This window comes from Cryptomeria japonica, chromosome 1 (assembly GCF_030272615.1).
Source record: "Cryptomeria japonica chromosome 1, Sugi_1.0, whole genome shotgun sequence".
NCBI lineage: Eukaryota > Viridiplantae > Streptophyta > Pinopsida > Cupressales > Cupressaceae > Cryptomeria > Cryptomeria japonica.
The window spans coordinates 244,173,370-244,197,322 of record NC_081405.1 but is presented as its reverse complement, the minus strand read 5'-3'; the positions used below and the strand labels follow the sequence as shown (position 1 = coordinate 244,197,322).

The 23,953-nt window shown below is 39.1% G+C and overlaps 1 protein-coding gene across 2 annotated transcripts; it reads left to right on the top strand.

Moving 5' to 3' along the window:
* Positions 1-18,842: 18,842 nt before the first annotated feature.
* On the top strand, positions 18,843-23,711 carry LOC131032330 (uncharacterized). Of its 2 annotated transcripts, none has more exons than XM_057963274.2 (4): positions 18,843-19,300; positions 21,294-21,703; positions 22,924-23,106; positions 23,217-23,711. In XM_057963274.2, the coding sequence occupies exons 1-4, from the start codon at positions 19,090-19,092 to the stop codon at positions 23,598-23,600; spliced, it is 1,188 nt and encodes a 395-aa protein (XP_057819257.1). In that variant the 5' UTR covers positions 18,843-19,089; the 3' UTR covers positions 23,601-23,711. The 2 variants fall into 2 exon arrangements, with proteins under 2 accessions (XP_057819257.1, XP_057819258.1); XM_057963275.2 differs by having other exon boundaries at positions 19,087-19,300; positions 21,284-21,703.
* The last annotated feature ends 242 nt before the right edge of the window (positions 23,712-23,953 follow it).

The window sequence follows — 23,953 nt, the reverse complement described above, 5'->3', positions numbered from 1 at the left end:
CCGATAAAGCAGTTCCAGTCAACAAAGGAAGAAGACTCATCGGGATAACATACATCATCAGGGAGATGCATATTGAGTTATCCTGACACCTAATAAGGAAGATGAGATCATCACAAGCAAAGTGACTAAATTGGGAAAGAATACGTCGATAGACCAAAGCAGCCCGATAAGGAGAAAAAGGTGCAAAAAGACTCATTGGGATAACAGACATCACCAGAGAAACATTTTTTGAGTTGTGTCAATGCCAGATGGTCAGAATGCCACAAAGGGTGGGTCTATCAAGGAGACTATAACCATCGGAAGCAAGGAGAATAGGCTACGCCAACGCTCGCTGAAGCAATCAATGAAAGTCACACCAATCAACAGAAAGTTATATGCCATGGGACCATCGGGTGAAGTATTAAGTGACTTATTTTGAATTCCGAAGGAGCGAGTAGAGGGATAAATAGGAGGAGATTTCATCGGAGAGACATACCTCGATATAACATAAAGCAAAGGTCGCCACTTAAGAGGGAAGGTGGATCCATCGAGATAAGTCAAGCCATGAGGAAAAAGGGGGAACAGTCGGGGTGAGATTCGATGGACTAGTCGGAATGACCTATGTCAATAGGCAAGACAAAAAGGTAATTGAAGGAACATAAAATTTGGGTGGCACGAAGTAATTGAATTATCAGGTAAGGTTATGCCAAATAGCCGTTGGAATATCTGATATGACGACCACTATTAAATACTCACAATTAGGTGGATTTGATCTGCACAAAGAAAAATTGATGAGTTTTGATCGTTAAAGACTCCCTCTAGCCGTTGCATATCCAGCATAAAGAAAGAGTTCTCATGATAGAATTATTCACAGTTTCTTTAGCCATCAACATTGGAGTTGCAGACAGGAAGTGCGGGTAATTTGAGAATTCAAGCACTTAATCATGAAGGCTTCTGGTTCAGAATGGAAGATAAAGGTCATAGAGATTTTAGATACATAGTCCACTAAAGCTAAAAAGACAAAGTTTGTGGAGGGTGTGCAGAAGCGAAAATTGAACCAAGACATGATTGACCAAATGGAGTCATCGGGTGCTAAGTCGAGGAGATCTAAAACCTATTTGTCACCCAAGGATCAATTGGAAGATAATTACAAAGAGGTTGGAGATATCTAGACAACCATAAGGGGCCATGAATTGTTTTTATATCACTATTTGAGGCTGAACAAGGATATGCCATTGTTGAACCCTTGGATGACAAATTTGGGCAGATTGGTGGTCCCAAATGTTTTTCTGAATCTCAGATTTTTGGAATTGCTTACTAGGAAATACAACAAAGAAAAAAGAGCATCCAATTGCCTAATGGGGAGTCGTTCATCTGGATATATGTCGGGACCATTCAGGAGGTCTTTGGTATGACTTATGAGTCATGTATGCCCCTATCCTTTACAGTACTAGAAGGAGAGTATACCCAAATGGATACTGCTCACACGGTGTGGAAGTTAGTGATTCACAAGAAGGAGAAGGGATGACTTACAAAGTAGGATGGTCCTCCCTTTGAAATCACTTTGTTCAGACAATACTTGTAGTACACATACTGGGCATGCAGACAGGTCTGCAGGGAAGAAGTTCCTAGTGTTACAAGGATAGGCCCATTGGTGTTGGCTACAGACATTCAAATGCATGAGACAAGGCCATTTGATTATGCAACTTACTTGGCAAAGAAGCTACACGAAGGATTCCTAAGTTTGCAAACAGAGCCTAACCCTACTATCAAATTTTACTCATTGCTAATGCATATAGTTTTGTTTCATGGGTAGATGAAATGTTTGTGGCTAGAAGAACTAAGGGTGAGTCCCAGGAACAAAGAGGGATAGGACCAACCAATTCAATTATGGGTATCCCTGTGTGATTCAAGGTTCAACAAATCACACTATGTGTTGTTTGAAGAATATTTTGTCAAGCCCTTGTATAGATTATTTGGAGTGGAATGTGATCGGTCTATCTCACTGGAGATTAAGAGATTCTTGAGACCCCATGCTTTTGGAGACACCAGAGTCAACCACAATTGGGGTGACTGGTTTGTATGCCAGAATTTCACCTTTTTCAGGGTTTATGGTTTTGAGGGTGTTCTATATATGTTTCCCACATTAGTTCCTGATAGGATTGCCTATTTAGAAATTGTTAGGCAACTTAGCATGTCAAATGCCAAGCATTTAGCTAGTGCACACAAGCAGGTGTTTATGCCTGGCACTTTACATTTTAGAGATTTCACCATTGTCTATACTAAGGCTTATGAAATGATAGAAAAGAAGTTGGTAGAGGAGTACAATCTGTATGGACACCAGGCTCAGAAGAATTATGATCCAAAGGGATACATCCACCATTGTAGGAAGAGCCAAAATCAGGGAGAGTATTTGCATATCCCCTTGGAGGCTGAAGATCTATTCAAAAATAAGGAACAGAATGAGGTTGTTGGGGTTTTGGAGGAGTTGAACCAAAGATTGGAAGAATGAAAGCAGAGGCTTCAAGAACTAAGAGAGGAAGGAGATTCTGAGAGCGGGTTTGATGAGAATATAGTTGTATGTGTTGGTATTTTAGTATGGTTTTGTCATTGATGTCAACACCTATCAAAACTTATCAACTCTGGCACCTTGGAGAAATTGTTATGTTCACCGGTAAGCAAGTGACTTATGCACAGTCACCAGTATCTGGTACACCGGCAAGATATATTGTTCATCGGCACTTGGAATGGCATGAAAAACATCTGGTTATGTCAAAGACATCATTTGGACACTTTGTCTTGAAGATATGTTCATTGGTATATTTGTATTTGCATATTTGCTATTACCAGCAAATAGGTCTAGAATAAGCACCGACAGGCTTATCTATTCTAGATTAGCATGACACACTTTGGAGATGATTTATTATTGTTGTAAATGCATTAAGCCGACATGTTGCATCGGTTATTGAATTACTTGTAAATTGATTTTATTGTAATATCTTTTAGAGCCGACCTACTAAAATTGGTCTTAGGTTATGGTATATATGTAAGATCTTATTTGTAAGATTGATATGCGATAAGGAAAAGGAATTGTAAGAAGGTATATGCGAGAATAAGCAGAGCTATACACGTAGACATCATTTGAAGGTAAAGAAAGGTTTTTGTGAAGGCATATCAAAACTAAACTGATACTGAATCTAACATATGAAGATGCTACTTTGAGCAGTACATCAATATTGGATTTAACCATCCAATTGTAGTCAGTGTGACTCCTATTTGTGTTTAAGTAGTGAGCTATAGGCGCTTGGCCTTTCTGCATGTGCAGACCCCATTTGTATACACATACTATCAACAGTAGTATCATCTGATTGTGGGTAAGGTTTCCCACCATGGTTTTTCCCCTTACAGGGTTTCCATGTACAAATATTGGTGTTATGTGTTGTGGATTTTATTGTCTTTCTGTTTCATGCATTAATCTTTACCGGTACTACAATTAACTGTTAAACTGTCTACCGGCATAAAATTTGGTTTACCAGTATTAAGCTTAAAGGTTGGTTAAGTTGTTTTTGGTTTAAATTTATTTGACAACTGATTCACCTCCCCTACCCCTCTCAGTTGTCCCCAAGACCTAATAGTATGGACCCTCCGAGCACCTGAGTTAGAAGAAGTGGTAGAGAGCCATGAGCAAGCCATGGTGAGAATGAATGCAAATGCAGATGTAAGAATGGAAGAACATGCTACCTTTGTTGCAGATGAAGTATTTGTATAGTCTAAAGAGTTCAAATCATTTTTGTATCACTACAAAGGGAAAAAATTGAGGGAGAGCATCCCAGATGTTACCCCAGAGAGTGAAGCGGAGATTCTTAAGAAATTGAAAGAAGATATTGATGCAGAGGTGGCCATAATGACACCACAGAGAGGGAGACAACTTCTTATTGAGGCAGGTGTCATCTTGTTCCCAAGTTGGGACTTAAGTGCCTCTTTCATTTTTGATAGCTTGTTTCATTCTGATAGAAAGGATGTAAAGTTAGATATACAGGGTGTAAATGATATTTTTATTGGATCAAGGTATGATCCAAATGAAGAGGAAATGTTGCTCTGGACCCTGTACCCTCCAAATAAGAGACCCAAAATTATAGATGTGGATAAGGAATTTGGATATATGATGTAGCTAAAAGTGGGAGAGGTTAATCCAATTGTCACCGTAGATTTGGGGATTGACATTGCAAAACTGAATAAGGCCCAAATGGAGTGGGTAGTGAAAGAGGGTCAAAAATATAAAAGTTTATATGAAGACTTGATGAGAGGTCGTGGATATGAAGTGCCACAGATAGTAGATATTGGTGCTCAGTGGAAGAAGAAGTATGTGGAGCAGATGAAAGAGAACATCAAGTTAAGGAGGCAAATCCGAACTGCCAGGGTAGATGTTGCTTGTGTTTTGTTGACTAATAGGTTTGAGTATTTATTGGAAATCCTCAGAGAATTCTGGGTGAATTGTTAGAAGACCCTGGACAATATGGTTTCTCATAATAGGATCTTGATGGGGCTGAAGGCACTATTGAAGGATAAGAATGTTGATGAGAAAAAGAAATACAAGGCATTTGGAATAGATTTTGAGCAAGAATTTACTGACTGCAAGGATATTGTTAGGTATGGTATACCAAATATTATGGATGATGCAGAGTCGTTAAAATAAAGAGGGATTTGGATTACAGAATGCCAGAATGTACTCAGTGCATCCATTCATGTTTCCTGGGCAGATATTTTGGACATGAAGGAAATAGGTGATCAGATGGAGAAGATGGTTACCATGGAGATCAATGTCAGAGATACCATGTTCAACAACAACACTCATAAGGACATCAAGTATTTGGAGCATATTCAAAAATGGAACACATTATTCGACGACCAAAATTGAATTCTTAGTTTGTAATTTTATTTTATGTCTAGCAGTTAGGCAGTTAGGTGTTAGGTTTTAGTTAAGTTTAGTTTAGCATGATGAAAGGGTATGTCATTTCACTCGAATCCTCTGGCTCATGTATATGTAATGAGTCATTTTTGTATCAAAAAGGGAGATAGATAGATAGACATTTTCGGCCATTGGGTGGGCTGCAAGTATTATGTTTTAGAAAAGTCTAGTAGGAATGGGAAGTTTAGTCTGTACAAACTGAATGTATTGGAGTATTTTGTAAGTGCAGTTTTTGTATACGTTCTTATTCGAGAAGTTAAATATACAAGATTTCATGTCTTTATCTTCAAATCATTGTGTGTAATTTCGTGTTTGATGAAACCATATGTCCTCTTGATAAATATTTTTTGATTTGCTATGATGTGCCATCACATGATGTGGTATTGAATATAGAGTTGGGTTTATATTATTCATACAACACACAATGAAACCTTGACAGTGATGATCTTATAATTGTCTCTTGAGTCATTAAGAATCAAATGAAAATTTGACAATAGAGATTCACATACATATCATCACCTTGATTTACTGAATCTATATATGCCTGACATATATAAACTCTCAACCTATGCTAGACCCAGTCATCAAATTTATGCAAGTTTACTATTTATCCATGAAAAGGAATTAAGTATACTTAATTTTCCTCCTTAAGGAAAAAACCTAAGACATTCTCATAATTTGCCTTGCAAATTGTTGGACCAAATCGTTTAAATAAAAAATCCTAGATCATTTAATCAAAATGATAACAAGCATACAGACACAAAGACAACATAGATATGGGCTCATAAATGTTCTGATTGTATATTAATATTCTCTCATCAAAGTTTTACATAGACACAAAATGATCCTCCAAAATGCCAAAACAAAAGCCTGTATATATTTTGCCAGAGCTTTCATACAAAATTCTTGTGATCACCTTCTAGGTAGTCCTGGTATCCACTTATAGAAAATAGGATGCGACAAGCTTCAGACTTCCCTAGAAAATATTGCTATCCTAACCATAATTCCCCCAAAAAAGTTACATCAATTACAAAATATTGTAGCAGTAGGAGCGCAATTGATTCTGAAAAGTATTCCTTTGCAGATCAGGTTGCCTATGAACTCCCACATGTCGGGGCGTTAGTGGGACCTTCCTTTGCTTCTATTTCTTTCAAAATATATTTGGTTTTAATTAAATGTTTAACTTCCATGATTTTGTCAATTGTTTAACTTCCTTCTCCAAAAAGTCGAAACGTGATTTTATTTTCTCAATTTCCTCAATGGTTTGAATAAATAAAGAAGTATTATCCATGTTTATAATGTTATTAATTCTCTGACACAATTTATGACCCATCTCCTTAATCCATACTTCTTTGTCTTTTATCTTGTTGGCGCTCAAAAAACCTCCAAGAAACAATTCTAATTTTTCACTTGCATACTCCTTTCGGTACAAGTTTTTCCTCCTTTCGATGTTAACTCCTTTTGCCGCAAACCTGGACAACTCATTTTCTAATTCACAAGTAGGTATGATTATGACATCAACACCTTCTTCTCCCTAGGACAAGGAATATATAGTCTTCAAATTCACCTGTCTGGCTATCCATTTATCCAAAATTGGCTCCAAAGTAGCCTTTTCTTCTTTGAAATAATCTAAAAGACTCATTACCCTTCTCATATGTATATGCACAATTGTTGACCCAATAGTAACGACAAACTTCAAAATAGTACCCCTGATCTTTTCCTCATACTTATTTACAAAAAATGTTTGAGCTTGCCTCAATCTCTCAATCTCATCCTGAATGTTCTCAGCTGATTGGAAACTAGGATTCATGGGAGAAGGAGGGAATTCAATAATTGGGCTAGAACGAGGGGGCTTATCTGGAGAAGAAACAATCATCAGTTGGGAAGACTCGCCCCTTTGATGTTGTCCTTCCAATTTACTCTTCAGCTCTGCAATAGTGCTATCTTTAGAAGCTGGCTCAAGCTTTGCTTCATTATAAGCCTTTAGGACTACCTCTAATTTCACCTGGAGATCAGCTTTCTCCTTGGCCTCTTTTTCAGCCACTACCATGCTGAATTTAGCAGACTCTAAGGTCGTGCTAGCAGCTTCTACTACCCATGTGTCTCTGACTCTTTTCACAATCATGCCCCCTGAGTAATGAGATTCTGAGAAATCTCTCCTTTTATTTTCCTCTCTTTTAAGTGACCACATTACAAGGGCTGCATGGTCATTACTATAATTCATTCCCTCTAAAGGCTTGGTCTCCTTCCTTACTGCATCAAAAACTATTGCATCGACTATGTCCCATTCTGGGAGAATTAGCACTCCAACATCTGCAATCAATTTTCTCCCTTCCTCAGGGGTAATTGCTTCAAACTCTCTCATCATTTCCTGCTTTATTTCTACTTCAACAATAGATGTATCCTTATGGGGTTGATTAACTTTCCCCTTTTTACACCTTTCTTTAAACTACCCTATATGCCTTTGCCAAAAAAATTGCAGAAAGGCTCCTATCTTTACAAAACTATTATTAGCCAAAAATTCATCACGAGGCTGCTTAATGGCAGGATCCAGTTCTCTACCTGCAAATTCTTCAACAGTCAGGTCCATTTTGGCACCTGCTGGCTCTTCTGGCATCCCTTCTTGCAATTCTCCATATGTACATGCAATCTCCCCTAAGCTTCCTAGTTGCAGTAATTGCTCAGCAACTGCCTGCTCATCACCTATAAATAATGGGGATTGAGAAGGAGAATATAGGGATTGACTTACTGTGCCTCTTTTTCCAACCTCTGCCTTTTTGGGGAAGCTTGTGAGTGAAGGGCATCCTCCATTGGCCTCTTTCCCTTTGACGTAGAAGATTCATCCCTCCTAGGCATTACCACATTATATCCCGATTTCTTATACATTACATACTCTCTAGGGGGAATGACTTTGGCCAAAATGGGCTTAGTCAAGACAAGCTTGGCTTTCTCAAGGTCTGCCTTCATTACAACATCCTTCTTCTCATTCAGAGTCTAAATTGCATCTTCAAAGTATCCTATCAAAAAATTGATCCTCTCCTCAAATGGGTGAAATCTTTTCAAAGGATCATAATTCTTGTCAAAAAATTGGACAAAATCAAGGGTCTTCTTGTATGCCAACCATTTTTCCTTTTTTACTTCTTGCTCATCCAAATTAAATTCATTTCTTATCAGATCTTTAGGGAATGAAATTGATGAATTATGCGCCCACACCTGACTTTCTTCCTAAACATACCATTGAAGAAGTCTTCAGGATCAACACACCTAGCCACTATCGTTAACAATCTGTATGGCTGAAGGAACTTCTCAAAATGTAGCCAACCACCTTTGGTGACTACAAATTGATGTGCCATAGTGACTGTTGGGAAGATTGTCCCTCTTCCTTTATTCATCAACTCTGCTTCTTGTAGGCCTCCAATTTGCCTCATAATCTCAGCAATATCAATCTTCAAAGGGACCTGATAGGGGAGAAAATATGGGGTTCCCCTGAAACCATATACTCTAAAAATAGTGGAAATAAGATATAATATTATGTCACCCCAATTGTGCACAATCTTGATGCTCTCTGCAAACTCCTTAAGTCTGATGAATTCAAGGAGAACCTTTGGGATCCTAGGGTTCTCTTGACACAGAATAATTCTAAGCTTAGATGAAAAGAACCTATCAAACTTTAGATAGCTAGCATCTTCTCTGTCCTAAGACAGATCTGCACTCCATAACTGAACTGGCATGTCTTCATCATCCCTTTCTCTTAGTAGGTCCATATCTTTTCCAAAATATTCCATGCCTTTAAACAAGAACATATGCATCAACATGGAATACCAGCCAAAAGGTCTATCCACTTTAGCATTATTTATCCCAATTAAATGCTCATATGCTACTACTAAGGACAAGTTCAAAATTTGTGCCATCATAAGCATATAATGAGTAGGCATGGCATTCTCTGCATCTTCTCCAAAAATTTGACATAGAGACCAATATACACCCTTAGCCCTTAAAGTGAAGAAATTCATAGGGAAAGGCTCCATTGTGCTAGGGCCTACCAATGTTAACCCTCCTATCTTTGCAAAAAAATCCTTCAATGGCCCATTCCTAAGATGATCCTTTTGGGCATCATAGACCTTCTTGAGCATTTCAAAATCAATGGGGTCTAAATAACTTGAGGCTTCATTCAACCGGAATACCCTTCTGAGTTCATCATTAGTAATTTTAATTAGGGGGGCCCCATTTACATTCCTCACAGTCCTAGTGATAGGGTCATAAATTTTTGCAATCTGGGTTAACAAATCAATCTCCATGAAAACTCCAGGGACCACCAGTTTCCCAACATCTAATTCCCATATATTATTTATAGGACCAGGTGTATTCCCTTGGCCAAACCCTACCCTAAATAGACCTAAACCTATCGTGCCTATCTAGGGATCTCTCAGCCAACATCCCTTGTTATATAAATTGTCACCAATCCGTAGGCAGGGAGATTTGGGCACAAGTTCCTTTATCTTGGTTGCACTATTTGGGGATTGAACCAACTGTTCTAGAAAGTCATCGCAAATAGCCCTCTCTTGGTAATCTATCTTTCCCTTAAATTATCTTTGTGGTGCCATCTTATCAATCTAAAGCTATCATCACTTCAATTGTTATTAAAATAACCCCTTCTAAATTTTCAGCACCAAACAATGTCACACAAATAGGTATTGCAAAGCACGGTTGCATAGAAACTTACTTGTTGCATGAGAAATCACAAAAACCACACACCTACTCTCTGCTAATCCTCTTGAAAGATTTTTGCAATTTGAATTTTAAAACAATGACTTATGGGGCACCTTAGCAACAACTGAGCATTAATTATCATCAATAGGTCTGTGCACTTCTGCAATAAATTCTTTAAAATTTCAAATTTTGACTCCAACGGACCAAAAGGGCTTCTCTTGAGTATTTTTCCCTTTAGTCGTTGATCCGCAATCAGTAAAGGTCGGGCATCTTCCTATCGCGGTCTACCGACAACCGTTAGATCATGCGGATTCAACGCCCCCTTTAATCACTTTAGCCTTCAAAGTGGACCCATCATTTCGTCACTCGCCTGCTCTTTGTCGCTAATCCACGATGGGTAAAGGTCTAGCATCTTCCCATTGCGGTCTAGCAACAATCGTTGATTTCCTCTGGACTTGTCAACCTTTAACACACTTGGTCCATCCGTTCGCCGCCCACATTGGTTGGGCCCACCATTCAGTTGCTAGTCCGCGAAGAGTAAAGGATGAGCATCTCTTCATAGCAGTCTGGCGACAACCGTTAGACCATGAGCTAACCGTTTGATCGTTAAGGTCCTTCATTACTTAGCCGTCACCACTAAACCGTCACCGCTAGCTATCTCCATTAACTGTTTGACCGGCCTCGCCGCTAGTGGCTTGCCACTAGGTCGCAATGAATATTCAACACACAACTTCCCATTGCGGTGTCACAACAACCGTTAGATCAAAAGAAACTTATCCGGCCTTTAAGAACCCGACACATACATAAAGGAAAATACTGAGGACTTTAGTAAACTATGAAACATTTCAAATTTAATTAAGACCCGCCCCAACCTAGAACTCAAAATGACACCTTTCGACGACATGGTGACCCTTCCACTTAAGTGAAAAAAACAATGAGCAAATAAAAGTGATTTGGAAATAATGCGATGCAAAGGTTTTTTAAAAAAAAGATTTTGAAAGGGATCAATCCAAAATTTGGAAAATTAAGGATATCAAGAAAAACTTCCAACAACATCCAAAACACTGATAACACCATGGAGGAATGAAAGGAGGGTGTATCAGAATGACCTACGTCGATGTCATATAAAGGTGAAAGTAGAACCTAGCCAGGAGGTGAAGTGATCGGTAAGACCTATGCCGACTGAAGGATGGGTGGCGCCAAATAATTGAATTATTGGAAAAGTTATGTTGATTAGCCATTGTGAAATCTGATTGCAAAACCCTAAACCCGCCATTATTAAATTCAGAGAACGGGTAGATTGGTGTTTGCATGAGGCAAATCATAGGAGGATTTTGGTTGAGTAAATGCTTCTAATCCGTCAAATCCATATATGAAGAGTCGGTACAAGGATTTTGCATAACAGTTTGAAGCTAACAGAGAGATTGAAGCAATATTAAACTATAGAAAAGGCAAAACTAACAACTATAGATCAATACTTCATGTGACATAAAATTTGTATTTGACTACATCAATACTTAACAAACATTGTGTTAAAAAATTGGCAGCATGAAGTGTAAGAAGCATTGGTTCTTTACAAATTGTAATGTCCACCATTCGTCATCAGTACATGTAGATGAAAATGAAATCTTTAAACGTCAAAATATTGGCTATAAAATGACCATCAAAGGCGCTCCATGCACCTGCAATGGTGAGCCATTTCTAACATAGTGTCAGCTGACACTTTTTCTTATTTACCATAACAAGATGTTTTATAACATAGTGGGTAAGTACCTAAAATAGTGATACTGCTAATTTTACAAAATTATTCCTATTGTCTGCAATAGGGTCATAGAAGTGTAGTTTCAAGTGACATATGCAAAATAGGAAATTGTAGATAAACAACAAAACTAATTCCCAATGTATTGGAGTATGACAGCCATGTTCTCTCCAATCTCCATTACCTTGACAGCGGCTGGTGTCGTGAGCCAGTTATCATCAGAGTTGAGTAGTCTGTAGAAGGGATTCAAATTCCCATTCCTCACCCCTACCCTAAACACCTCCCATGCCTCCTAGATGAAGTTATTCCTCCTCTCTTGTGCTGCCCTTTTTTGGGCAATTTCCTCGTCTTCACTGGCTGACTCCTCCAATTCAGAGGAGATGCAATTTGTGTGGTTAAAATAGATGTCGAGGGTGCTTACACAACAATCAAAATCCAACTCTAGAATGGCATTTGCCAAGGTCTGTCCAACAGATGGGTAGACAAAGTTGTCGATCCTCTGTATGGTCGCTTCCTTTGAATCAAATATGTCAACCATAGGGCAAATGACATCCTCATAAACAAACCCATCACACCAGTGTCGATTAGCACCTAATATACCATTAGCCACCCGCCATACAACATTCCAGAGCACATTGTTTGCTTGAAATAGCTAGCTACATTGGGCCTAGATCGATTCCTCTCAAAACAGGCAATTGAGACCAAAATGATGCACCATCGCTTCAGATCAATACTTCCAGGCTTAAGACTGCAATCTGAACCATTCCTTATATAAAGTTTCAGACTTTCTAGAGAAGTCTATAGACTAGAATAGGCCCGAATTCCAATCAAGGTTCATCTGAACAACATATCTTTACTATTATGAGAACTTGTCAAGTCCCTGCTCGTATGTACTTTATCTAACTGACCTGATACCAATCTACCAAAGTGCATGAAAAAATAGAGGTCTCCGGTTTGTCCTTCCACTAAGGTATGGCCTGCCTCTAGCTGAAATGAAGCTCCCATGCTCGATCCACATTCACCGACATAAAGGGTGTTCCTTATACTAAAATAGCTTGTTCCACCAAATGGAAGAGATAGGGAAATTAAGACCATGCTAAGGAGATTTGTCATACTAAGTGAGGTGTTAGGAAACTATTTACCATTTTTTATGCATTTTCCACATTTTGAGGTGATGATCCATATTTTGGATTAGGTGTTTGAATAATGGAATACTTAGAGCTCCACATGTGTGTTTGATAGTCATTTGAAGGATGATTGTCACCTAGGTTACTTTTCTCAAATCTAGCCTATGAGCCCTTGTAAGCCTAAAATGGCATAAATTTGCATTATGATGTAAAATGACTTGTAAAGCCTCATTAGGCATTTAGGCATGTCATTTTAATGTTGGGAAGTCATGCTAGGAGGTTTAGTATAAGTAAAAATGCATAAAAGACAAAAATGCACATTTGAGCAAAAGTTGTCATTGTTGCTTGACAACTTTTTGTAACTTTTTGAGAAAGTTTGCATTTTTTTAGCAAATCGGTGGTTAGAAAATCGATGAAGAGTTGGTTATGACCAAAATGGCATATAAAATGCTCTGAGAATGATTCTGCATGGGTTGGAACATTTGTGAGCAAGTTTGAATAGATTTTGAAGACAATTTCTAAATTTTACCTTGTAATTTTGTCATTTTTGTAGCAGTAGTCTGTACCAAATGGATTGACCTTGCTACTGTTCTTTCATAGTGGTTTAGTGTATGTTATTTTATTGCTCAAGAGGTGTTTGTAATTTCTTTTGGTGCAGGTTTGAGGTGTGTTTACAAATTTGTATTGCTCTTGGCCTGAGCAAGGGTTCATGAGGAGTTTGACTAACACGTGTGTTAGTCGCACATTTTAAACCGTCGATTTTGCAATAAACGACTAGGATTGACTAACATGTCGCTATCATGTTGTACAAAAGGTCTGTTTTGGAGCCAGAATAGCCACGACACCATGCATGAGCAACAATCTATCCATGAATTATGAATTTTGGGTTTAATAATTTCGAGAACATTTGATAAAAAACCTTCATGTCTTATTGTCTCTAAGGAAAATCTGTTTGTCCATTACCTTTTTCTCCACTTAACCGGAAGGGTCTTTATGTCATTGAAAAGGGGCCATTTGATTTTTAAATCTAGGTGGGTTCCATCTTTTAAGTTGGATCGCTTTAATTTTCCTAAGTCTAAGAATGGTTTTCTAACGTATGCATCGGGTTCTTAAAAGTTGGGCAGGTCTGTTTTGATCCAACGACGGTCATGATACCGCAATGGGAAGTTGCACATTGAATACCCATCGTGACTCAGTGACAAGCCGCTAGTGGCGGGGTCAGTCAGAGATCCAACGCTGGCAGTTAAGCGCTGAGAGATCCAACACTGGCAGTTAAGCGCTGGCGGTTAAGTGATGAAGGGATCTTAAAGTTCGAGCGGTAAGGATTTGATCTAACGATTGTCGCTAGACCACGATGAAGAGTTGCGAGTCATTTTACTCTCCATGGATCAGCGACTGAATGGTGGGCTTGAAAAGTGTGGAGGAAAAAGCACTTTAAATTGTGGTCAGGCCAAGGAAAATCAACAATGGTCGTGAGACCGTGATGGGAAGATGCAAGTCCTTCTACCCATCGCAACTCAATGACCAACAAGGTCATCAGAGAATGTCATTCCACGCTACTCCGATACCCGATGGGCTGGACGGGAAAGGCAGTATCATCGACATAACTTACTCAGATGAGGCAATATCAAAGGTAGAAATACTAAGTCATCGGGATAAATCAAATCATCAGTGAGACGAGTTTTGGGTTACGTCGATACCCAATGAGGGAGACAAAGCTGAGCACAGAAGAGGGAGATAAGGTTATCGGTTTTTTTCCACCATATATATATTGAAATCCTCCAATTTCTTACCGAGCCAAAATAGAAACTCAATTGTGCTACAAGAATTTTATTTTATTTGTAGTCATATATATTGAAAAGCTTGAGTTTGATGTTATAGAACAATTTCATGCACATACAATAAAAAACATTTGTTTTTTCATCATATATAATGAAATGTTAACAACAATTTCAAAACAGGGAAGATAAGAGTATCAGTTGGTGTCAACAATTTTTGTTTTTGTCTGGTAAAGCTATATTTTATATTAATTCTGAAAATGTTTACATTCTAAAAGATAAACCTCCGTGGCCAACCGACTAGACCATCGAAGGTGGTATACATAACGGTCCATACATAACACATTAAAAAACATCTAAAAAAAAACATAGTCCTTGCTTCAAAAAAGGTTGTATGTGCCATCTCGCTACTCCACATGAACAGTGACCGTGCCCTCTTCCACATCCAACACTTCCATGTTCCTAGCTTGGTTCATTTTTGTCTCCCTGCTAGAGCCTTCATCGAACTGTAGCACATGACCCTTCTTAGTCGTTCCTCTTCCACAAGGTTGACCCTGTTGTTTTGTGCGTGCAGGAACCATTTGTTGTACAGGTGCTCTATATTCCGACCAAGGTCCCCATTTTCCATCTCCACACGTGCTTCTCAGACATCGACCGTCTCAATGTATTGCACAATACCATACATTCTAGCATGTGCTACACTTCTTCTGGCCTCTTTATTGAATGTGGTGCTCCAGAGAAAGAACGGTCGCAAGGGAGGAGTGAATTCACTCATGTGAATCCATGCTCCATCCACACTTTCAAAGTCATCCATGTCTTGTGCCAAACCTAATAAAGCTTCCATTCTGCCTAGCCATTCCTTCTTCACACACCTGTTCATGATTTCTCTGACTTTCAGAACAGGTTGGAGCTCCAGACACCATGCCATAAACAGAGACACTATGTCCACATTCGTTTTGTATTTCCATCCACCGTCTACATACTCAGGTCCAAGGATCAACTTCACCGCGGAAAGGAATGTGGTGTCTTCATAGATAAACGGGTTCATCAACCTATCATTGCTTATTCATCCCCAAAATGTGACCTGTGTTTTGCTTGTCTCTAAAGAAAAGTTGGCCTCCATATTTGAAATTGAGATACCTGTGATTCCAAAACAGACATGCAAATCTGTCAGACTAACAACAACGTCTATAAATTATTTGAATTTTTATCAACCTGTGCCTTAATTTTTTAGTGCTTTCTAATAACTAAATTCATCTACCACATGTTCCATGTTATTCTAGAATCTAAGTTTCTGCACCATAGTCTGTGGACATTTTTGTACACTTACACATATCCATATCAGGCTCCTCCATATCATGCTATCATACGAAGACCTTGGATTCACATGACACACACAGCTAATAAAAAGTTTCATCGACTAACAAGGCGCATTATGCGCTTTCGCGCATGACCGCTCCAAAACGGTAGTACGCAATGACTAACACGCCTGTTAGTCGCATGTTTTACATCATTGATTTTGGGCAGCGATTGACTAACACAATGCTAACACGTTGTACAATAGGTGCTCCCCCTCCAAAGCAGACCTTTTGTACAGCGTGTTAGCGACAGGTTAGTCAATCGCAGCCATTAACTGCAAAATCAACGGTGTAAAACGCTCTACTAACACGCGTGTTAGTAAATCCGTACTATCATTTTCGAACCAGAATACATGCCTCCGATGCGGACTCCGGTCCCACACGTGTGTTAGTCAATCCATACTGTCATTTTGGAGCTAGAATAGACGCATCCAATTTTGTATTTATTTTATTTTTTAATAAATCTATTTATGTAAATATATTTTGATTGAGATAGTGTGTATTAGTTTATAAGTTATTTTCTGGCTCCAAAACAGACGCGTCTATTCTGGCTCTAAAATGACAGTACGAAGTGAATAACACACGTGTTAGTCGTGTGTTTTACACTGTCAATTTTGCAATTAACAGATGCGATTGACTAACCTATCACTAACATGTTATACGAAAGGTCTCTTTTGGAGCCAGAATAGACACAGCTATGTCTATTTTGGCTCCAAAATGGACCTTTCGTACAACGTGTTAGTGACAAGTTAGTCAATCACAGTCATGGCCACAACTATTCTAGCTCCAAAACAGACCTATCATACAACGTGTTAGTGACAGGTTAGTCAATCGCAACCGTTAACTGCAAAATCGACGGTGTAAAACACATGACTAACATGCGTGTTAGTCAATCCGTGATGTCTTTTTGGAGCCAAAATAGACGAGTCTTCACAGCCGTTGATTGCAAAATCGACGGTGTAAAACAGGGGACTAACACATGTGTTAGGAAATCCTTACCGTGGTTTTGGAGCAAAAATAGACGAGTGCACATCTCAGGAAGCATCGACACAACCCTCCAAAACGGAAGCATATATTCTGGCTCCAAAATGGCAGTACAGATTGACTAACATGCATGTTAGTCGCGCGTTTTACACCATCGATTTTGCAATAAATGACTGTGATTGACTAACTTGTCGCTAACATGTTGTACGAAATGTTTGTTTTGGAGCCAAAATAGCTTCAACCCTCCAAAATGGACCTTTCATACAGTGTGTTAGCGACAGGTTAGTCAATCGTAGCCATTAATTGCAAAATCGATGGTATAAAATAGGAGACTAACATGTGTGCTAGTAAATCCTTACTGTGGTTTTGGAGCCAGAATAGACGAGTGCGCATCTCAAGAAGCATAATGAGAAAAGGTGCCCTTATGAATGCAAGAAGTTCCTATTTGATTATTAATCTTTTGTATCCTGAAGAGGAAGTAAAAATTACAAATAATGGAAAGTTACAGTATCGGGATAAGTTACCTAGATAAAAACATAGGCAACAAATACTAGGTGTTGATTGGCATATCATATACCGATAACAATGCATGGAAATCCAAGGTTGAACCTATTGGCATCACTCTCGCCGATTATAGTATGAAGTCAACGACGGTTATATCGAAGAAGCATATACCGATAAGGCTCATCGGTATAGTGAACATAAGCGGCGAAAGCATAAAATTGTCTTCCCGATAACCGATGAGGCTATCGGTAAGACTTATGTCGTTTTGGAGCCAAAACAAACGCATCTGTTTTGGAGCCAGAAGCGCGTCCGAATAGCTTTGCCCAGACGTGACCGACCAAAAACCTAACACCAATTCTAACCCTAATGCGGCTAATCCTAACCCGCCTTCTAACCCTAACACCGCTAACACTAACCCGCCTTCTAACCCTACCCCGTGTTCTAACCTAACGCCACTAACCCTGACCTGCCTTCTAATAGTGAGGCGGCTTGTAACCCTAACACGGCTAACCCCAATGTGAATACCTAACGCGCATTCTAACCCAATCCCACTTGTGCAATTCAAAATCTACAGTCACAAAGATAAAAGGTCGACCCACTACCGGATGGCTACTACCACGACTTTTTGGAGCTAGCAAACATGCGTCCCGTGTGGTATAAAGCAAAACAAGAAAATTTTCCCACTACATATAAAGCAAAACAAGAAAATTTTCCCACTACATATAAAGCAAAATAAGAAACGAAAACAAAGAATGCAAACCAAGAATATACAAGTCCATCATTTTTAATGAAATCTAAGCACAAACAGAAAAAAACACGACTTGTAGAGGCTGATTTCCATACCTCACACCCTTAAAAAATGAAGCCTCCTTCAATAACTCCAACAAGAGCCCTTCAACAATGGGAATGACTCGCACCCTGCTTCTTCAAGCCCTTCTTCAACAATGGGAATGACTCGCACCCTGCTTCTTCAAGCCCTTATGTTTTAATAGTGCATTAGTCTTCCTTTTTTCCATGTGAGGCAGAAAATGGCGCTACATTTTATGAAACGGAGGTACAGGAATGCGTAGTACGGATTGACTAACAAGCGTGTTAGTCGCGCATTGTACATCATCGATTTTTCAATGAACGGTTGCGATTGACTAAGGACTAACCTGTCACTAACACGTACGAGAGGTTTTGGAGGGAGCCAACGCGTTTTGGAAGCATCACCCTCTTTTTCCCGGTTTTTCTTTATTTTATTGCTTTTTTTTGAATCCCGCACCCTTATTTTTTCCCGCCGGTTTGTCGTTCGAACGCGGTTTCTACACTTGCCGCCGGTTGTTTCTTTTTCATGGCTTTTAATGTGCATGTTATGCACAACACACTGTTGCTAACCAGTAAGCGAGCTGCGGCCCAGGTTCCGCCGTCCTCCAGCATGTCCACGTAGTTTCGCGTGGGCCCTGACGTATGAAACCAGTGAGTCCATGACAAGTCCACGTCATATTTTGTGGGTCCGACGGCTCGACCAAATTGGCATGGTATGCATGTCTCGGACATGTATATCGATGCATGTCATTGGTACGAAAGGTCACTTTTGGAACCAGAATAGACACATCCTTTTTCCTGCACCCGTGACTGGCCGCCCGCCTACGAGTTCTAGAGCAATCCAAATTTGCATCCATGTTATATAGGTTAGAAGTGTACCCTAATCATATTATAAAGGGTTTATGCCAAATTTTACCAGACATTCACGTAATGGGGGAGCTGAGGAAGGATCATGAGGCTTAAAATAATTAAAACCGATGTTCAAGTTTGAACCGTTGTCTGTTTCAAAATTGACTGGTTGAATAACTGGAGCTTCTCATATTTACAGATTGAAGGGGCACCTAATTGGGCATAAGCTTCGAGAAAAGGCGAGAAATCGAATTGAGCAGCAAGAATGGCAAACAAAGATGCATCAATTTGCGCAAAGGCAGGGTCATTGTGCGGCAACTCCGCTTTCTCTGGGAAGGCTCTGTGGCAGACTTCAGTTTACGACTTCGAGAGTCTCGAAGATATAAATTCTGCCCGCTACGTCTACAGACGTTATGGTTCTCCCAACTCTGATGAGCTCGCGAAGGCCGTGGCCCTTCTTGAGGGTGCCCAGCAAGGTAGTTCACTGTTCTCACTCATAAATCACTTAGAACTTACACAAAACCACATAGTATAGAAGTAGAATTTAGCACTGGTATTGGGGTTAAATTTGATGGACCATGATACAGAGAAAAGCCTTTTGAAAAGCTTTATTGAATCTGTTCAGAAGTAGAATTTAGCACTCTAGTATTGGGGTTAAATTTGATGGGCCGTGATACACAAAAAAGCTTTTTCTAAAGCTTTTATTGAATCTATCCAGAAGCAGAATTTAGTCTTCAGTGTTGGGGCAAAATTTGATGGTCGATTCAATCAGTGAAGTAAAATTTTCATGACGATTATCCATACAAAGTTGCCCTTCAAATGTCAAGGCATACTATGGTTCAAGAAGAAAATAGAGCAGACTATAAACTTATACAATTATTATCCTTCAAGAATCTTTGACTGCACGTATAATTCTTCTTAAATTCCTGTTGTATTTGATGACCAAAATGCATACGGCCATACGCCATCAAATTTAACTCCCGTTGAGGTAGATTGAAGTAGTAGTACTCAGCTGTGGGCGGATTGGCAGACTTGAGAGTACTCATTTTACCTCAAGTACCAATTTTTATATGTAGCAATACTCGAGCAACATGTATCATAAATATATAAATAAATAATTCCTTGTAAATACAAGGGTTTCATACAGTAAACTAGTGTCTTGCTTGACAGTGAACTAAAAAATAGCTTCACTTTTTCCTTTTGTACGGATGCTTCAACAAGGATCCCCAAACTAGTGTCTGGATTAACAGAGGTCTAGGAAATTGATTTATCTTATCCTTTTGCAAGTAGCCTGTACAGCAAGTTCAAACTGCACCCTTTGGTCTTTCGGCCAACGAGGTGTGGCAAATCCTTTTGTTGGGTATGCAGAGGTAGGGGTATTTCCCAAATTTTTTCACAAGGTTGAGTTGATTCATTCTATTATAATTATAATTCTTCTTGTAATTGGTGAATATTGTCTGTTGTTTTCAGCTATAGTTCATATGTATCAGCTAGGACTCAAACCTAGGGCATTCTATTTACTAGTGGAGTGCTCTACCTAGCTACCGGCCCCCCCTTGGCCAGCCTATCATCAGTTCGGGTGTGGCTTATTTCCAGCACCTCTTTAAGCCATATTATAGATGCTTGGAGTTCCAAGCTTGGCTCTGATACGGGATACTACATGTTGAGCTACAGCTCATATGGACTGACTAGGGCTCAAACGCCCATTTACTGTTGGAGTGCTCTACCAACTGAACTACTGGCCCCTCTTTGAACAGTCCATGGTTAATCTGATTGTGACTTATTTCAAATATGCTGGAGATATTTTTGGAGATATTTTTGTTTTAAACTCAGCCATCGAAATTAGCATAGGCTAGTATCCCTGAGTCTCCATAGCTCAGAAATCATCTTTAACCATGAGCTCTTGAAAAGTCTCAATAGTTCAGAAAACATCTTTAGCCTCGAGCCCTTGTCAAACTATTTATTGTTTAGTTTGTATCCTATTTAGACTCTTGTATGTGAACTCCGCCAAAAGGCTTTTTGGGTTTTGTAAATTTGTGCCTGTGATGAAGGCGAGATCATTGAGACAGAGAACAGGGTATACTCTCTAAATTATAGTTTATTTTGATTTTTTCACTTAGGTCCAGCTTCACGATTATAAACTACAAATGATCTACTTCTCATGTAAGTCTTAGAGGTTTGTTCAGTCTTTGTCAAGGGATTATCTTACCCATATGATACTGATCCCAAAAAACCAAGGCCCACATTCTTCCTTAACTTTATTTTCCAAGTCACAGAGTTTCTGTGAACCACTTATTTCCTGGATCTATTCCTCATAGTTTTGACCTCAAGAATCTAAAACGACAGCTACAAATTTATGTGCTTTTAACTTATGTTTATCATGAGTAGGTCAAGATCCTTTCCAATTGGGAATGATACAGGTTCACCACTCTTTTGAGTAATAACTTGCTGGGGTTTAGCTTGATGCAGGTTTGGCGACTACTTCTGGCATGGGAGCTTTAGTGGCAGCAATTTTATCTATCTGCAAGGCAGGTGATCATATTTTAGCACAATTCGACTGCTATGGTGTCAGTCGAGAATTTCTTGAGATTGATGCACCACGGTTTGGGATAAAGACACAGTTCATTGATGTGCACAATGTGCAAACTCTTGAGTTTGCTCTCAAGAACTCTGTTATACAACGTGAAACAGTCAATGGGAGTACACTCCCTGCAGAGAACAATAAAAATAACATAATTGTCTTCCTGGAGTCAGTTACTAATCCCTGTGTCAGAGTTGCGGATTTGCAGTCCATTTCTACCGTATGCAAAATGTATGGAGCATTCCTCATTGTGGACAACACCTTTCCTACCCCTCTAAAGATCAAACCTCTGAAGCAGGTAAAATGTTCATGAGCATTCACATTTTTTTTATAATGCATTGAAAAAATTATTGTTTGGTCATGGGACAGCACTAGGAACAAAACTGTTTTTTTTTCAATATGTATATTTGCAAGAGAAACTCAGGTCAGTTTACTTGAAGTATTTGATCTTAAATAGTATTAATCGGCAGATCACCATTAGCACAACTCAATGTGGAGAAGAAAGCATGCTTGCACCTTGGAATAACTTACTCCAAACATAATCACAAACTTGTGTAAATGGTAGAGATGGCCTTTCTTCATTGGATGCCGGTTGCTGTTCTTAAAATAATTTTCTTTCTGGAATCAGCCTTTCTCAGCAACACACAGTTTCCGAATAAGTCTTGAAGCTGCATTTGAAGTACGGCCAGATGATTATAACAATTTGGTCGTGGTGCAAGGAGAATGTTTTGCGCAATTTATCCAAATGGCTACATGAGCATGGCAAGGTTTATATAGGTCTATAGGGCAATGTACGTTGCCAAGTATACAAATGGAACAGGGATGACTGAATGAGAGCTCCATGGTTTCAATTTAACTTGTACTTACAAGCCATTGATTTTTATTTTTCAGTTTGTCTGCCCTCATTTTTTGTAGATAAATGATTGATACCATTAAAACAATAGCTCTTATACTACTTGTTGATGGATTTCCCTAGAGCTCAATGCTTTTACAAGGAAAACGTTTGTCACAGAAAACTCGCACCCTTCCACCAGGGAGGGTAAACATCACTTAAAACTTCATGTTTTGATAAGGATCTTGCTTCCAGTGGATCTCTAGATTGAGTGATGTTGGAAGTGAAACAGGGAGGGTTATCAGCAGTTTTATGTACAAGGGTCTATGTTTATCAGAAGCTGTTAGAACATTTTGCTTGGACTCTGAAATAAATTTAACTTGCACCCTGTAAAATCTCATATTGGATATTTTTACGAAGCCTTTGTTCCCAGCCCAGGTCATTACAAACCACACCATAACACATGATAGATAGAGATTGTGAAACTCGAATAGCTTCCATCAAGCTTACACCTTTTAGTGAAGATCACCGCAATAGAGACAATTAGTTGATTCCCATTTCCAAGAAGTGGAATATTCATAAACATGGTTCACTACTTTTGATGTGCCACCCATTTGTTGTGCAATACAAGAAATTAATGTATTTAGACATATTACTTACAAGCCTTTGGTTGGAATCTTATGCAGGGTGCTGATATGGTTATTCATTCAGTGACAAAATTTCTTGGTGGCCATAGTGATCTGGTTGCAGGTGTGTTAGTAGGTTCTTCTCATCATATAGAGTTAGCCTCAAAGTTGGCAGGTCGTTGGGGGCTGATTGCTGCTCCATTTGATTCATGGCTTGCCACAAAGGGAATTACAACACTGCAGGTATGGAGCAAGTACACAACATTGGTAGTTTGTTTCTTATTACAGAGATATAACTTGTAACAGAAACCCTGTGATTCATATGGAAAACCTGAAAATTCTGAAAATTTCAGGTCAGAATGGAGCGTGCATTGTCAACAACTGCTGAATTGGCAAGACGAATACTTTGCAGCTCAATACCTAGAAAGCTAAATTGGACACCCGATTGTGCTATGATGTCCATTGAACTACCAGGTGGACTGGATGGTGCCAGTAGAGCTTTGTCAAGCTTCAAGATGATAAAGTTTGCACCAAGCCTAGGAGGAACTACAACCACTGTTTCCCATCCAGTTTCTACTTCTCACAAATCCGTCCCCCCTGCTGAGAGGGAAGCGATGGGAATAACTGATGGGATGATTCGCTTATCTATAGGCCTGGAAGATGTAGAAGATATATGGATTGATATAGAGCGTGGCCTTTTTGCTGCTGCTGCTACTGAAAAAACATCAGATTGTTGACTTCCTTTCATGGCCATTCAGTGTTTCCTTGGGACTTGCAATTTGCAATAAATGCGTTTTATGCAATATTAGCATTAATTACAAGGTAGAATGCGAAATAAATTTTATATCTACGTAACATGGAAAGAAATTATAGAAGTTGTGTGACCAAATCAATATGAAAGCTACACAATGACAGTATGAAGCAAGTTCATAATTGTCATCATTAACCTAGTCATTTTGCATGCATTTAAATCAATCACATCACACACAGCATAAAGAAGAACCCAGGTGTGGATTTAGGATGTTCGGACTCTCCCGTGGGGATTGAAGTCATCATACCTCCTCTTTTTTTAATGAAAAGGTGAAACCCT